The sequence below is a fragment of the Diceros bicornis genome, chromosome 24 (genome assembly GCF_020826845.1).
Source record: "Diceros bicornis minor isolate mBicDic1 chromosome 24, mDicBic1.mat.cur, whole genome shotgun sequence".
Taxonomy (NCBI): Eukaryota; Metazoa; Chordata; class Mammalia; order Perissodactyla; family Rhinocerotidae; genus Diceros; species Diceros bicornis.
In genome coordinates this window covers 47,670,803-47,688,315 of record NC_080763.1, presented here as the reverse complement: position 1 = coordinate 47,688,315, position 17,513 = coordinate 47,670,803, and the positions used below count along the sequence as shown (strand labels likewise).

General features: G+C 43.4%; 1 protein-coding gene across 1 annotated transcript in view; it reads left to right on the top strand.

Annotated features, from left to right (window-relative positions):
* CDC42BPB (CDC42 binding protein kinase beta) overlaps positions 1 to 17,513 on the top strand; it is a 119,590-nt gene that overhangs the window by 67,093 nt on the left and 34,984 nt on the right. The window contains 8 exon segments of the mRNA XM_058567759.1: positions 4,395 to 4,488; positions 6,543 to 6,743; positions 8,637 to 8,885; positions 10,544 to 10,623; positions 12,817 to 12,983; positions 13,066 to 13,185; positions 14,084 to 14,217; positions 15,761 to 16,003. Coding sequence (XP_058423742.1) covers positions 4,395 to 4,488; positions 6,543 to 6,743; positions 8,637 to 8,885; positions 10,544 to 10,623; positions 12,817 to 12,983; positions 13,066 to 13,185; positions 14,084 to 14,217; positions 15,761 to 16,003 — 1,288 coding nt within the window.

The following is a 17,513-nucleotide window of genomic DNA, read 5'->3' as shown; positions in this document are numbered from 1 at the left end:
CTTCTAGGCCCCTTCAGTGGACAGAGTTAGTAAAATATATGTATGTACACATTTATATGTGTACACACAAATACACCTATACATAATATGGGGATCATGAGTTAACTTTCTGGCTTTCTGCCCTTCCATACTTTTGTCTCCCATCTTCTGCAGTGACACCTCTGGCTCCCAGCAACATCAACACATTGCCTCATTTGCCCAATCCTGTCATGTATCTGAAATAGCTTCAGAATTGCTTTGCCCATGCTACTACCGAAAACAAACCTATTGAAAAGAGGTTCCCCTTTGCAGTGCTGTTATGTTATTCATTGGAGGTATAGTTGGGTTCGTTGGTTTCAGTCAGCTTTCCATTTTAGGCTCCCCTGCCCATGTTTGTTGATTTAGTTTCCTTTTTTGAGTGTTTAGAACATTAGCATGTTGCAGTAAAACCACAACTGTACAAAGTTATACTCAGATAAATGTCACTTTCCTGCTTATCCCATCTACTTCGTGCCCACCCCTTAACCAGGTCTTGTCCTCGCTTATCATTTGTGTGGGTGCGAAAGATAAGCACATATTTTTTTTATTGCTCCTTTTCTTAAACAAAAGGTAGCTTGCTAAATATGCACTTTTGCATTTTGTTTTTTTCACTGAATAGTATATTCTAGACATCATTCCATCTTTTTTACATTTGCACAGTATTCCCTATATATAGGTACCATAGTTTACTCAATCATTCTCCGGTGACTGGACATTTAGGTAGCTTCTAGTATTTCACAGTTATAAATAATACAGTAATGAAGAACCTTGTACATATGTATTTTTGTATTGTTGGTGTGTCTTGAGGGTAAATTCCTACAAGTGGATTAATAGAGAAATAGAATACATATTAGATACATATTAGCATATTATTAAATGCATGTTAGATTTATTAGATGCTGCTGGTTTCCCTCCATAGGGATTACACCTTTTCATATTCACACCAGCGGTGTATGCAAGTCCCTGTTTCCTGCAGCCTTGCCAATGTAGTGTATTTTTAAATCTCTGAATTTTTGTCGTCTGATGGATCAGAGATGGTGTGTAGTTGTAGTTTTCTTTTTTGCCATTCTGTGAAGTTGGACATCATTTATATAGTTTCCCTTGTGTGCCTGTGTGAATTATTTCATGTCATTTGCCCATTTCTCTACAGGATTTTTGGCTTTTTTCCTTAAATTGTTAAAGAGATATTTGCCCTTTATCTGTAATATATATTGCAAATATTTTTTCCCAATTTGCCATTTGTTTTTTTGACTTTGCTTATTGTAGTTTTTTGCCATGCAGATTTTTTTAATTTTATGTATAAAATTTGTTGGTCTTGTCTTTTATTACATCTGGATTTTGAGTCATAGATAGAAATCTTTTTTTTTTTTGTACCCCTAGAGAAAAAGGAAACCCATGTTTTCTTCTAATAGTTTCATTTTTTCATTCGTATGGTTTCATTTTTTACATATGGATCTCTGATCCATTTGGAGTTTATTCTTATATATATAAAGTACAGGGAATGGATCTGATTTTATCTTTAAAATTTATCTTTAAAAGGCTCTCCAGTTGTCCCAACACTAACTTGTTTATTTAATAATCTTTGCCCCATTGATTTGGGATAATATCTTTATCATATACTTAATTTCTTTATGTAGTTGGTCTGTTTATGGACATTCTGTTCTGTCTATTCTGTTGTCTTTCTGTCTCTCCATGCATTAGGATCATGTTGCTTTGGTTATGGAGGCTTCAATCATGTAGGGCTTGTCCTCTCGTCATACCTCTTTCTCTTCAGTGTTTTTCTAGCTATTCTTATCTGTTAGTTGTTCCATATGAACTTCAGTATCAACTTGTCTGGCTCCAAAAAACAAGACATTGAAATTTTTCTTTAATTTGATGGGCCCTTCAGTCTATAGATTCAGGTCTTTTTGTGTGTGTGTGTGAAGAAGATTCACTCTGAGCTGACATCTGTTGTCCATTTTTCTCTTTTTGTTTGAGAAAGATTAGCCGTGAGTTGACATCCGTGCCAGTCTTCCTCTATTTTGTATGTGGGTCACCGCCACAGCATGGCTTGACAAGTGGTGTAGGTCTGTGCCTAAGATCCGAACCCGTGAACCCAGGCCGCCAAAGTGGAGCATGCCAGATTTAATCACTTCGTCACAGGGCTGGCTCCTGAGGTCTTTTTTTATTTTTATTTATTTATTTTTTTTGAGGAAGATCGGCCCTGAGCTAACATCTGCCAATCCTCCTCTTTTTGCTGAGGAAGACTGGCCGTGGGCTAACATCCATGCCCATCTTCCTCCACTTTGTATGGGACACTGCCACAGCATGGCGTGCCAAGGAGCGCATCGGTACGTGCCCAGGATCCGAACCAGTGAACCCCGGGCCGCCGCAGCGGAGCGCACACACTCAACCACTTGCGCCACCAGGCCGGCCCCCTCAGGTCTTTTTTTATATCTGAAAAGTTCTCTTGGATTATAGTTTCAGATATTAGTTATGTTTTATTCTTTTGATTTCTTCAGGGCCTCCAATTATGTGTATGTTGGGCCTTCTTTGGCTGTCTTCCATTTCAGTCTCCAACTACTTTCCCTCTGACCCTTTTTGCTTCTTTCTTTGTCTCATTTTATTCTTTGAGAACTTTTCCTCCCTTTCTTCAATGCCTTTCATTAGATATTTTTTTGAATTTATTTTCCTTTGGGCATCTTGTAATTTAGTCTTCATTTCTGATAAGATTTTGTCTCTTTCTTCTGTTTCTTCCCTGAGTTAAATCAACTCTCTTTTCATTTCTTCCTGTTTTTGTCTAGTTCTGTTCTTAGTTTTTGTTTTTCTGCCTCATTGAGGGATTGTTTTGTTTTGTTTTCTCTTTTATATTCTTGAGTGCTTATTTAAGGATATTTATTTCAGTTTGGAGTGCTTTGCTAAAGTTTTATTTTGCTTTGTGGATCTTTTTTTGAGTAAGAATTGTCGTCTTTTGCTCACATTCATTTGTGAGACTCATCCCTCTTGTCAAGAGTACTTGGTACTCTGTTTGTCTTCATTGAGGTATAGCGTTCCGTCTCAGGATAGTCCAGTTTGTTTATCCATTCTCCTTCAGGTGGACATTAGATGGATTCCACTTTTAGGCTATTATCAGATGTGCTGCTGGGAACATTCTTGTACTCCTCTTGGTGAACATCTTTTTTTGCTTTTAAATTTTGTATTCCCTTACGTGCTGTCCAGTCAAATAAACTTATTCTGCCAGGAAGGAAGGCTAGTGCTTTAAAGTCCACCCCACTGCCCCCCACTCCCCACCCAGTGCTGGCAAGTACCCACAACAGTAGGTAGGACCATGGGTTTAGTGAGACAGACTCGAGTTTACCTTTCTGCTCTCCACTTGGTCCTGTATGACTGGACAGATTACAGGTATACCTTGAAGATATTGTTGGTTCAATCCCAGACCACTGCAATAAAGTGATTATCACAATAAAGTGAGTCACACGAATGTTTTGCTTTCCCAGTGCATATAAAAGTTATGTTTATACTATACCGTAGTCTGTTAAGTGTGCAATAGCACTGTGTCTAAAAAAACAATGTACATACCTTATTAAAAAATACTTTATTGCTAAAAAATGCTAACCATCATCTGAGACTTGAGCAAGTCGTAATCTTTTTGCTGGTGGAGGGTCTTGTAAAAAGCTCAGTATCTGCAATGCGCGATAAAGTGAAGCACGATAAAATGAGGTGTGCCTGTACTCAATTCTTAAGCCTTCGTGTCTTTATCTATAAAATACAGTTTGGGGGGGTACGTGGTGGTTTGTTAGCCTGTAGTGGTCTTGCCCCAGCTCTTTGCCTGACTCGCTTACTCATCAAGTCTCTGCTCAAGGGTCTCTTCCTCAGTGGTAATGGCCACCTGACTCCCTCCATGCATCACAGTCTCTCCCTTTACCTCATTTTATATTTCTTCATATTTATTCACAGCACTTGCCTCATGGATTGTGCTCTGTGATACTGAGATCACATGCATATTCGTGCATTGCATGTTCATTTTCTGACACCTCAGCTAGTGTGAAGCTTCAGGAAGACAGGTGCCGTGTCATCTGGTTACTGTTGTAGGCCCGGGGTTGAGAGAGGAGATGCTCAGGAAACATTGGTTAGCTGAGTGGTAGGAATCATAGTGGTGTCTCACTGGGTTAATCGAGGATTAACTGATGCACTGGAATGAGTGGTGATGGTAGTGATTGCTGCTGCCATACGCTGCTAGATCATCATGGGGAGACATTTTTCCTAGATTGTTACAGCTGTCACGAAATGATATTAGCATTTCCTTAGCTGATCTACTACTAGTTAAGGACTTTGACCTGCCTAATATGTTGGAAATGCATGGAAATGGTTAACTTATGTATTTATTTTACTAACAGAGACATTAAGCCTGACAATGTCCTTTTGGACGTGAATGGTCATATCCGCCTGGCCGACTTTGGATCTTGTTTGAAGATGAATGATGATGGAACTGTAGGTATTTTTGTGGGAGATTTTCCATTTGGTTTTGGGTTTTGCTTACAATGAGAAGGGGCTTAAATTTTCAATTTGAGATACAATTAAGAAACCAAGTATGTTAACGTGGATTAAGAACTGACTCCATTTAGGAAAAAGTTGAAATTTTCTGTTTAAGTTTAAAGCATCTCTATTGCTTTTTCTGTTTACAAAAGTAATACATATACCTTCTAAAATGGGGAGTTGTCAGGTTTCCTCAACTAGTTTCCCTAGGCAGCTAAAAGCATGCCACCACTGCAGTGAAAGAAAGGCAGCTCTTGGCTCCTTTCTTAAAATGCCCTATCTGGGCTGGTCAAGTGGACAGGCCTTAACTGTGTAATCGTACATCCTCATTTCTGTCTGGGGGCAGATAACTTCCTGTCAGTCGGGTTTTCTCTCTGTGAGTGTTGTAGATCTGGAAACTGGGGTCCTTGATACTCAGTGTTCCAAGGGCCAACTGACACTCCCACTGCAGAGCAGGGAGACACCCCTGGACTGGCCATCACTGGGAGACCCGGGCTTGGGCCTCAGTCAGACCAGCATCATGGCTGAGTTGCCTCAAGTGGGGCTCCCCTAAATCGCTCACAGTCCAGTTCAGGAGATACTTCCAGTGAGCTGCTTTCACTGCATTAGGGGATTGTCTACATTCCCTCCTGTGGCCACTGTTGTGCTTTTTAGTCTTAGGTGTTTGAGAGTCTTTTCTTCTTTAAAGCCTAGACTTATCATCAAGTCTAACATAAACTACTTCTCCAGAGGAGAGCAATGTCTTCCTTTCATACTAGCAAGTTTTCAAGCAGCAGTAAAAGAGCCCATAAAACTGCCATCAGTTGACCATGTTTTAAAAGGAGTGAAGCAATTTACTTCCTTTCTTTCCACCAAGACAGGCTCTCTTATTTCTAAAAGTCTTGACCACATATTGATTGATTGATCGGTGCTGCCCTCAAATCCAGTCTCCTAATGACGAGAATGATAGCCTCAGTCTGAACTAGACCATTGGTTACCATCCTTACCTGCACATCACTCCCATCATCTGTGGACACTCACCCTGTGTTACCACCTAACACACCAGTCTTCCCACTGTCCACTACACAGCTCCTGCAGCTAGGCGTCTCAAGGTACAGAGGAGTGACTCTGGTCACATAACGGAGGCAGAACTCCCTGCTGATTCATTCATACTGCCTCCAGGGTGCTGCTTTCTACCCCATGGCTCTCCTCACATGTGACCCAACAGAGAGTCTGGCCTTTCCCCAGACAGGCCTTCTTGGTAGTTGTCTCCATGTCCTGCCTGACCCGCAGTCTCGTAGACTCATGCTGTCCGTGTGCTCCGAGACTGAGCTGATTTCTCAGCTTAGCCAGGCCCCCTGGCTTTCTCTGTGATGATTGCTGCCTGATTGCAGCTTTCCGTAAAGGTGTCGCTATGTCGAGTCCCGTTCCTGCTAATGTCAGTAGCTGAGGAACTGTCCTTTCCCTTTTAGGGGCCTTAGCCTCCCTGTTCTCTGTGTAGGGAATGCCTGAGCACCCAGCTAGTGCCTGGACCTACTCCCAGATGCTCCCGTTTGGGAGACCGAAGGGTAGGCTGTGGGTGAGCAGCCTTAGCATCCCCTGGGAGCATCTTAGAATCTCTGTTTCACAAGAACCCAGGTGGTCTCTATGCACATGCAAGTCTGAGAAGGTCTGGCCTGCACACAGATGGTCCCTAGACCACAATTTGAGCAGTGACAGAGAATGTGGGAAATGGCACCCCCTGAGGAATTGTGATGCCATTTAGGGGCTGTGGTGGGTATTTGGGCATCGAGAGACCAGGTATCTAAGAGAGTCTCATGCATTCTGGAGATTGCCCAATGTTTAGTGCTGCAAGAGAACATTTACTTGCATTGAATTTTTGAATTACTAAGTTTTTAAATCATGATCATGTACCAGTTTTATTCCATGATGATTTCATTATCTGTTGTCCCTATTTTAGAGAAAGTAGTTAGAAATTTGAAATTAGAGATGTTCTAGGGTTTCCCTTCAGTATCGCCCTCTCCCCTAAGGTTCAATCCTCTGTGGCCGTGGGCACCCCTGACTACATCTCACCGGAGATCCTGCAGGCAATGGAGGACGGCATGGGCAAGTACGGCCCTGAGTGTGACTGGTGGTCTCTGGGCGTCTGCATGTACGAAATGCTGTATGGAGAAACACCATTTTATGCAGAATCACTTGTGGAGACCTATGGAAAGATCATGAACCATGAAGTAAGACATTGCATTTCCATGCCCTGTTTTGTTCTAGTACCAAGGCACAGGCCTGGAGGCAGAGGGAGCAGCCTAGAGGAGGGAGGGCAGCTTGGAAGCTGTTCGAGTTGTTCCGGAAGACATGATGGGGTTTGAGCAGGCTGGTGGCAGCCAGATGGAAGTCGAGAGATTCGGGAGAGGTGTAGGAGGTAGAATTGGCGCAGGTTGCTGACAGTAGATGGGGGCATGAAGGGCAGGAAAGCTTTAAGAGTGATCCCATTTTCTGGTGGAGGGTGATGGTATTCACTGGTCAGAGTCCCTGCAGGAGGAGCGGGCTTCGGTAGAAAGACGCAGACAGCTGTGGTGGCCGTGGTGAGTGTGAGTTGCCTTGGGACGGCCATGGGCAGGACCAGCTGGGCAGTTGGACCTGTGGGTCTGGATTCATCAGTTAGAAGCCAACTCTGAGTCTCAAATCTGTTTTCCCAGAAGTCAGTTCTTGTAAACAGATCACACATCTCAGCATAGAGGCATCGTTAATCCTTTCTTGATCCTGTTTCTTTTCCTCCTGTTTTTTCCTTTTTACTTCAATATTGCCTTCCTCTGTCTTTCCTTTGTTTTCTTTTTATTATTTCCTCTTCTATCTAATGTTGTTGTCATCTGTTTCTTTTCCTATGCTCTGTAGGCAAATATGTCTTTCTAATGCCACTTTCACCCTCTTTGCCAGTATATGCTTATAACTTTCTTTCCCCACCTGCTCTGTCACTCATACACACACCCCAGAAATGCTCCCCCTCGCATGCTCATCTGTCCCCCAACAATTGCTGTGTAGGGAGCAGATTAACACTAAAGTGGTAAATGGTCTTCCACTTAACTCCAAGTCAAAACAGGTTATGCTTTTAAAAAACACTTTTCCCAAAATAGAAGTAAATTTTTACGTTTATGAATTATTATATACTTACCATAAAAACTTCACACAGTGTAAAAGTGCATACAGTACATGGTGAAAATCACCCATCCACTGCTTAGCAACAGACACGGTTAAGGTAACAAGTGGGACTTGTGAACGCTAAGAGCTGGCTGTTACTGAGTGCTTGCCGCCTGTGGGGCCCTGGTCCAGTGCTCTGGTTCATTTATTTACCCCTGTGAAGTAGTGCCATTGTTGTCCCTTGTCATAGACCATAAAGATGAGGCCCAGACAGCAGTGGTGGCTTGGCACTCAGGCCCACTCGGCCATGTTTTGTGTGTGGCCTTGTGGACTGAAGCCGGGGGGTGGGGTGAGGGGTGGGGCTGGGGGGCTGTATTTAAATAAATGGCATAATATCACATATAACCAAGTTTTCTGTGGGTATATTTTGTCATGTTTCTGTTCAGTGCACAGAGATGGACCTTTCTCTGTGTGTGTGCGCCATATTGTTTTTTAACAAGTCTCTTTGATGGTCATTTAGGTAATTTGCAGTTTTCTTGGTTAGAATATAATGCTATCATGAACATGTTATGTTTTCTCTTTATGACTTATTTCTCTAGAATAAGTTTTTAGACGTGGAATTGCCATAGGTGTTGGCAAAATGTTTTCTGAAAAGGCTGTGCCAGTTTCTGATCTCACCCACAACATGTTGTCAGCGTTCTTTGCCAGTGTGATAGGTGAAAATTTATCATTGTTTTAATTTACATGCAATGTGGTAACAAGTCTGCCATGAATAAAACCGGCAAGACTAATGGTTTCCTTGTTTGCCGTTCTGGAACTCAGTTTCATTAGCTTTGGTTTGCATTTAGTTTCCATGAAATAGAAAATGGCTGTTGCTTTGGAGCTGTTGTTTCTACTTTGTTTCCTGTGATGTCTGTCCACCTTAGACTTTTCTGAGTAAGTTTTCATCATGTGTCCACTGATTGCCTGCCCCTCCCGCCTCTACCCAGGAACGATTTCAGTTCCCTTCCCATGTCACGGATGTATCTGAAGAAGCAAAAGACCTCATTCAGAGACTGATCTGCAGCAGAGAGCGCCGGCTAGGGCAGAATGGAATAGAGGACTTCAAAAAGCATGCGTTCTTTGAAGGTCTAAATTGGGAAAACATACGAAACCTAGAAGCACCTTACATTCCTGATGTGAGCAGTCCTTCTGACACATCCAACTTCGATGTGGATGACGATGTGCTAAGAAATATTGTAAGTGTAACAACCGTTTTATTCTCAGTATTGTGTCACAGTAGGCCTGAATATTCTCAGTGTTATGTTGAAGGTGTTGCTTATCAAGATAATAAATCTTACAACTGTACTAATTTTTGAAAAATTTGGCAATTGTCTCAAGAAAATGTACCTTTGATTCCAGTCTTCAGCTTGGTCCTTAATGTCCCTTTTTTAAAATGATGGGTTACTCAATTTGAGTAAAATTGAGTTCAGTAGCTGTTTTGTTTTGAAATTCATCAGAAATACTTTTGCTTTTATTTTCATGGCACTTTGTACCTTTTCAAAGCAGTGTCCCGCGTTATCATATTAGAGCTTCACCACAGCCCTGTTGCCACTTCTGAATGTAAAGACCCAGCCAGGAGCCCAGCCTGTGGCCCCAGAGGTGGCATGTAGGCCTCTCAGTTTCTGATCCTTCTCACTATGTCCCTGCACATGAGAACACGTTCAGTCTTCCTGCTATCACATGTTTTCAACGTCTGCGTGTCTGTTTCTTTATGCAGCAGGCGTTAGGGAGTGACAGTGATGATGTGCAGATTTTGAGTCTTTCTGCTGACATTTGAGATCATGGATTTTCCAAGTCCGTCCTGGCTTTGGGACCCTCTGGTGTCTAACTTGGTCTGATGGGGCTTCTGACACACTAGTCAGTGTACCTTTGGCCCCAGAGAGTTTTGCTCATATGTTGTAAAACTATTTTGGTCTCATCAAACCCACCTTTTTTAGTCCATACATGTGTCTTGATTTGAGGATAGAGAAACTGAGGTTTAACCAAGTAAAAGAAAAATCTTCTTGATTACTCCTTAATTTAGAGAATTTCTCTTACTGAAATAAGAGCTGAACTTTAGACCACGTTGAGAAAAGTATTATCGTTGTTGAAAGGATTATCCGTAGACTCCAAAGAAATTATTTTCACAGTGAAATTTCCCAGATAAATTATAACTTTAGTTTTATTTTTAATAAAGAAGAATCCTTAAACTGAAAAATAGAGTTGTAATAAACTTATCTAAAATAGTCTGCCTTTGGGTTCCAAACCTCCTTTCTGTCTCTGGCCTAAGTTTCAGGCCAAGAAATTGAGAGCGCCTGGCCTCTGCCCCATGTCCTCCAAGGGGCTGCACCTTTGTCGCCACTGCTGGTCTCTGCTCAAGGTCTGTTGATCGGTGGATGCTCTGGCTTTAAAAAGTTTTAAAATCATGGGGCCAGCCCCGTGGCTTAGTGGTTAAGTGCGTGCGCTCCACTGCTGGCGGCCCGGGTTCAGATCCCGGGCGCGCACCGACGCACCACTTCTCCAGCCATGCTGAGGCCGCGTCCCACATACAGCAACTAGAAGGATGTACAGCTATGACATACAACTATCTACTTTGGGGCTTTGGGGGAAAAATAAATAAAACTATAAAAAAAAAAAAAGTTTTAAAATCACTAACCTTATCTAAGCTTTTTGGCCTGTGCCTTTATAATCATCAAAAGCGGTGTATTTATCCTCTTAACTGCATTGTACATTGGGCAGAGCCAGGAATGAGAAGTAAATCTGCCAATACTAAGCTCCCATGCAGATGACATCATGGAATCAACGTTCTTTCCTCCTTTTTTTTTCCGTTTGTTTGAGCATGAATTTCATTTATGTTGTATGTGTTCTTATGCAGGAAATATTACCTCCTGGTTCTCATACGGGCTTTTCTGGATTACATTTGCCATTCATCGGTTTTACGTTCACAACGGAAAGGTATGTCTAGATTCATCATTCCCCAGGCGGAGCCTTCCCTTGAGGTCGATGAACAGTCTGAGGGTGTACTTCTGTGTGAGCCTCAGAGTGCTGGGAGGGCCATGCTCAAGGCAGCTGTAGATGGGTTTGTCCTTTAAAAATAAAAGTGCACACTTTTGATTGTTGCCTGGGATGATGTAGAGCAGGGTCAGCAGACTTTTTTCCATAAAGGGCCTGATAGTAAATAATTTAGGCTTTGTGGTCTCTTATATATTATTTTTTTTCTTTCTTAACAACGGTTTGAAAATGTAAAAACTGGGGCCAGCCCAGTGGCATAGTGGTTAAGTTCGTGCACTCTGCTTTGGTGGCCTGGGGTTCATAGATTCAGATCCTGCGCATGGACCTACATACTGCTCATCAAGCCATGCTGTGATGGCGTCCCACATATAAAATAGAGGAAGATTGGCACTGGTGTTAGCTCAGGGACAATCTTCCTCAAGCAAAAAGAGGATGATTGGCAACAGATGTTAGCTCAGGGCCAATCCTCCTCACCAAAAAAAAAAAAAAAAAAAAAATCGTAAAAACCATTCTTAGCTCATGGGAGGTACAACAACACTTTGGAGTATTTGGCCCACAGGCCGTAGTTTGCTGACTCCTGACCTGTAGGCCATCAGTGTTGGCAAGATTTGTTCTGATAGAACATCAGTGGCCACAGCCAGCAGCACCACTTTCCAGTCGTGCTCAGCTAAGAGCCGTCTTTCATTAGGGCACTCTGCTTGCTTTTGTAGGGATTTTAGCCACAGCTCTGTAGCTTCCTTTAGTGGGGCTGGAAGTACAGTCCCTGACATAATGAAAAATGTGAAGAGCCAAGAGCATCAGCCCCACATGTGACTCCAGCCCCCAAGAGTGTTTGTATCTGTTGGCCTCTGTCTCCAGTGGACCTCTTGCGAAGCCATGTCGCCTAAGGTTTTCTGCCTTGCTTTTAAAAGGAAACTGGGCTAAGAGGAGAGGGGTTAGGAAGAAAGGTGGGTAAAATAAAACAAATGAAACTGCCACGGTGCCTGAAGGAAGGTCACAAAATTCAATTCATGGCATCTTCTAGCAGCTGGAACCTGAATTGATATAAATTCCTTCGGAGGGGGTTCCTTCTGCTCGAGCTTGTAGAAACTGTCTTTTGGTGTGAGGTGCCAGGGTTAAACAGCACTGAAACCAAAGTGATGGCTGATGCCATCTGGCCCCCAGAAAGCGTTCCAGGATGTGATGGACATATTGATTGATTAATCCCTTGTGCAGAGGCTTTTGACCTTTCTGGTGCATTCCAGCTCACTAGGTGCTTGTCCAATCTGTGGGTCCTAGGCCCACCTGCCGAGCCTCTGGTTTGGCAGGTTGGGCCCGAGAATCTCCTCCTGGAACACACCCTGGCAGTGCTGGCACAGCATTTCAGAAACACTGGCCAGCCCTTCTGTAAATGTGTGTGTGCTAGGTGCCTTTACTGCACTCAGTGTAGGACTCAGAAACGTTTCCCTGACATCATTGTCACGTTAAAAGCAAGAGGAACTAAATAACTTGTGAAACAGTCCAAGCATTAGCTTCTAAATGAGAGAACCATCTTTGGCTCTAATCTGTGTGGGTGGTGAGTGCTTACACACAGGGGTGTTGTTGAGTCAGCTGGTCATTGGTGAGTAGCTTAGCTATGCTGGTGAGAGTGCTGGAATTGAAGAGACCTTACAAGTTGTTTAGTCTGTGGGGAAGATGAGCCCCAGAGGGTTGAAGGAACTATCCCCAGTTAGTGGCAGAACCAGGAAGCCCTCGACGGCCCATGCTGTTCTGGCCGCACCATGCTGTCCAGTGAAGCCTCTCCCTGCAGCCCAGCAAGGCTCCGCAAGCCCAGCTCCTTGCACAAAATACCTTCTCTTTTTGTGTTTCCAGTAAGTGTAAGCGATGATTTAGAAATTACATTTCCCCTCCTTTGCAGAGGCGTTTTCTTTGACTAGCTCTGAGGGCATGTTCTTCTCAGTTGCCCTTTGTCATCCAATCATTGCAGTAAGGAAGACTCTTGTCTAATTTTGGCTCTATAAACAATAAAGTCTTTTCACGGGTATTTTTGTTTGCCAATTTAAAAAGACTTATCTTTTACCCCAGGAAGTTTTTAAATGCTAATGAAATCACTATAAATTCTCAGTAGATCACAAAACCCTGTTGCTTTACTTGCAGCTGCTTTTCTGATCGAGGCTCTCTGAAGAGCATAATGCAGTCTAATACGTTAACCAAAGACGAGGGTGTGCAGCGGGATTTAGAGAACAGCTTACAGGTTGAAGCTTATGAGAGGAGGATACGGAGACTGGAGCAAGAGAAACTGGAGCTGAGCAGAAAGCTGCAAGGTGAGTGGCAGAGTTACTCTGCAGCCTTGGACTGCTTGCTGTTGCCATGGGCCTGCACTCACGCCGTGTCTACCATCCCTAGAGTCCACCCAGACCGTACAGTCCCTCCATGGCTCAACTCGGGCCCTGGGCAGCTCAGCCCGAGATAAAGAAATCAAAAAGCTGAATGAAGAAATCGAACGTTTAAAGAATAAAATAGCAGGTAAGTGTTTTAAAGTATAGCTGCTTAGTCTCTATTCTTGGGCATTAATCTCTGCAAAGAAAATTTTCATTTTCTTTTCATAAGGCAGAAAAGCAGAAAAAAAACTAAAGCTTTAGCAAACCTATTTAGAGTTCTGGTATTTTGTCAGTTTATTTAAAATTACTTTTCCAACTGTGTTAGCTATAATAACATAATTTTATAGTTACAGCTAGAATCAATTCCTAATATTTTATCCATAAACTCAGAATACTTTGCATTTCTCTCTTAATTCTCCTCTTTGTAGCTCTGAGAGAGAATTGCCATAACTTCTTTCTTTCTAAAGCTTCCATCAGTGGCTATGTCTACTTTTCAGAATTTTAGGTGCTTGGGTCTGTTGTCACCGTCTATCTTTTGTGTTCCTAGGTTATCAAAGCTTCCTGAAGACTCAAATCACTTTGTCTTAACCTTTAACCTGACACATGGGTTGGCTCTGTAGTTGACTGTCGTCTTGAAATGAAACCTGAGTCAGTCACCTTCTCCCCATTTTCTATCTGGAATCCTATCATCCTGATCCAGAAAAAGGCTTCATTGAGTTGATTATTCACTAAAATCGTATTGCACCCTTTGGTTACACTGTGCTAGCTTACACAGGTTAGCACAGACTGAGACAGACGGGTGCATGCTGCCCGGGGGCTCACAGTCCCGGGAGAGAGCTATTAAACAGATCATCAGAATCAAGTCTAGTTGAGTCTGTTCACGTATGCAGGTGGCTGTGCATATGACACTTGTGTGTGTGTGAGAAAGTCAAAAAAGCCTCTCAATGATAAAGCTTTAGGAATTATTAAATAATTCACTTCAGTAAGTCAGATAACAAAGTTTCACATATAAGGGAACATGATTTATTTTTTCTTTTGCTCAGATTCAAATAGGCTTGAGCGACAACTTGAGGACACTGTGACACTTCGCCAGGAGCACGAGGATTCCACGCATCGGCTGAAAGGCCTAGAAAAGCAGTACCGCATGGTGCGACAGGAGAAGGAGGACTTTCACAAGGTAGTCAGGGGCTTGAGTTTGCGTGAGGAAAGTTTAAATGATTTGCAAGGTTGTGTACGGTTGAATGCGTGCAGAGGTTTGAGGACCTCCTCTGGGACTGTTGTCTGTGCTGCCTGGAGCTCAGAAGGAGCAAAACTGTCTCCAGGGTCCTGCTGTGCCCAGTTACTGCGCAGCCTTCCAAGGCAGCCAGCAGATCTCGGGCTCCCGGTCACAGGTGCGGGGTGGGTGTGGCTGCGGCCAGCACACACTTTACAGCTATTGTCTTTAGTCTCCACCACTACACTGCTGAGTAAATGGTGTCTCCCCTGCGTGAGAGTAAGGACATGGTGACTCAGAAGACTCGAGGGGTTTCCCTACGTCTCAGCTTCCACAGTAAGTGACCCAGCTAGATTCACACGCTTGGATCTGGCGCCAGAGTCCTCGCCCTTCCCGTTCAACCAGGCTGCCCCAGCAGCAGCCTCTGTCCTACTTCTTTCAGAAGTGACCTCTTAGCTACGACAGGGCACTACAGAAGAGACTGTTTGTCAAAACTGGGGTGATTTCCCCCGTAACTCCTTTATAGGTTTGATTTTCAGTAACATACATCAAACTGTGCTCAGACAACAGTATATTCATACCACAGTTAGGATCCTGTTTTGGAAAATACATTCATTTATACACTTAAGTCGTTGAACCTGTAGTTTGTGATCTGTTCTCTAAAATGAGTGGGATTTCAAAGCCAGGTTGATTGTTGAGTTCACTGTGGTATCATACCACTTGCAGTGTGTCATGTAGAAGTGCAGTGTAGAACGGAAAGCACCCCATTGCTCTGATGTAATCACAGAAACTCGCCCTGAGCCAGACCCAGAGGGGCCTGGTGGAGAGACTTGTCTCCCCATGGTGGGAGCTGCCATGCCAGCCTTCTCTGTTACTGCCAGCCACAGCCCAACAGATGCCACAGTGACTGAGCAGCCCGATTGTTGAGAGATCGACTGCAGGGAGGTGAGGTGGTCAGTGCATTATGGTGAGGCTGGGTTGTCAGTGCACCCAGAGGGACACCCAGCATCCATTCCTCAGACTCGAGCTAAGGGTTACCTATCCGTTGATTATTTTTATACAATTTTTTACTTTAATTGAAATCTTAAGCATTTTCATATATAATGTGTTCTTTTCTGATCTTGCTTTGGTTAAGTAGCTAGAATGGTGACCGAATTCATTCTTCATCCACCTTTCTGATTGTGTGAATGACAGAGGAGAGGTCGAAATTTCTGAGCCAAACTTTCCTCTGTGAGCAAGCTGCTCCATGTGGTGGGAGGGTCTTTCCTGGAGTGAGATTGGTGCTCAGCACCTGAGCTCAGGTAGACTTCTTCCAGGCTGCATGTGTGGCTGTGCTGTGGCATAGCAAAGGGCCTTTTCCAAGAAGGTGAATTCTTGAATCTGTGACTGTGGTTTGTAACCAGCATTTGCTATCACTTTTAACTCCTTAATACAGTGGAAGACTGAGCTTCCAGCTTTCCAGATCTTTGTTGCGCAAATGTGAAACATCTGAATTTTTTTTGTTCAGCAATTGGTTGAAGCCTCAGAGCGACTGAAATCCCAGGCCAGAGAACTCAAAGATGCCCACCAGCAGCGCAAGCTGGCCCTGCAGGAGTTCTCGGAGCTCAACGAGCGCATGGCAGAACTCCGCTCCCAGAAGCAGAAGGTTTCCCGGCAGCTACGGGACAAAGAGGAGGAAATGGAGGTGGCCATGCAGAAAATCGACTCCATGCGGCAGGAGATCCGCAAATCTGAGAAGTTCAGGAAAGAGGTAGCTTTTTAGATGTTTCAGGGATTGTATTGATTGGACTTGTATGATCTTAATAAAACATGTCTGAAAACTTGGGTTGTATTACATAAATTATCTTAAAATGGATCTTAAATTTTATGGGAAGCCAAATAAGTTGATCTGCCAAGCATTTATTTTGTAGTTCTCAGCCCTCAATATCTATTTGTGAAATTATTAAAAGAGTTTCCTGTAGTACTGGTTTTTTAAAGTTCCCTTTTAAAGCAAACAGAGGGTATTCTCGCACAACAAATATGACAAAAATACTTGGTGATGTGATGCAATGTGGCTGGAGTAACGTGAGCACCTGTGGCACAGAGGCGGCTGGAAGGGGAGGAGGAGGACACCTCCCTGCCGCGCAGGCCTCCCGCCAGCTGCCCCGGATCAGCATCTCTGAGACCCCGAGTTAGGACTCCTGTACATGGTTAGACGTTACTGAGGCCCCCAAGGAGCTCTTGTTTGTGTGGGTTATAGTTCTTCATGTTTACCATGTTAGAAATTAAAACTGAGAATTTTTTCAATATAATAGCAAACCCATTACATGTTAACGTAAATAACATTTTTTATGAAAAGTATTTTTAAAAAATTAGTGAGAAGAGTGGCATTTTTAACATTTTTGTACTTTTATATGTGACTTAATGGAAAACACCCAGTTCTCATATCTGTTTCTGCATTCAGCCTGTTGTGATGCGCTGTTTCGGATAAAGTATATGAACAAAACCCAGCTCCTACAGATAGGTGATTAGAAAAGGAAGGGCCTTGCAGACCCGCTAAAGGATCTCAGGACTCCACTCTGAGAAATGCTGCCCCAGATATTCCGAATGTTCTACTATTAACAGGCGACATATTTTAAGCAACCCTCAATTTAAAATTCTTTAAAAATTTACTTGGTAAACTATGCAGAAGGCCCAGAAGTACATGCCCTTGCTCCTTTCACATTCAAGGCTCTTTGTCATTTGGCCTCAAAGTGCCTATTTGTTTTTTTCTTAGACATTTTATTCTGCAACCCAAATACATTCGTAGTTGTAGCCACCTATAACTCAAGTTAGTGAAACCTCTGATTAAGCATTTCCATTCCACCTCTGGATGAAATGATAGATTTTTGGGATTGGCTTTAAAAGAATTTGAGAGTAGGCCTATAGATGGAGCAAGCTGGGCCCGAGTTGCTAACTATTGACGCTGGATCATGGTACATTGGCTTTGTTATACCTCTCTCTACTTTTGTGTATGTGTGAAATTTTCGATTTAAAAAACGAATCCGGGGGGCCGGCCCGGTGGCGCAAGCGGTTAAGTGCATGCACGCTCAGCTGCGGCGGCCCGGGGTTCGCCGGTGCGGATCCCAGGCACGCACCGACGCACCACTTGTCAAGCCACGCTGTGGCGGTGTCCCATATAAAATAGAGGAAGATGGGCATGGATGTTAGCCCAGGGCCAGTCTTCCTCAGCAAAAAGAGGAGGATTGGCAGATGTTAGCTCAGGGCCGATCTTCCTCACA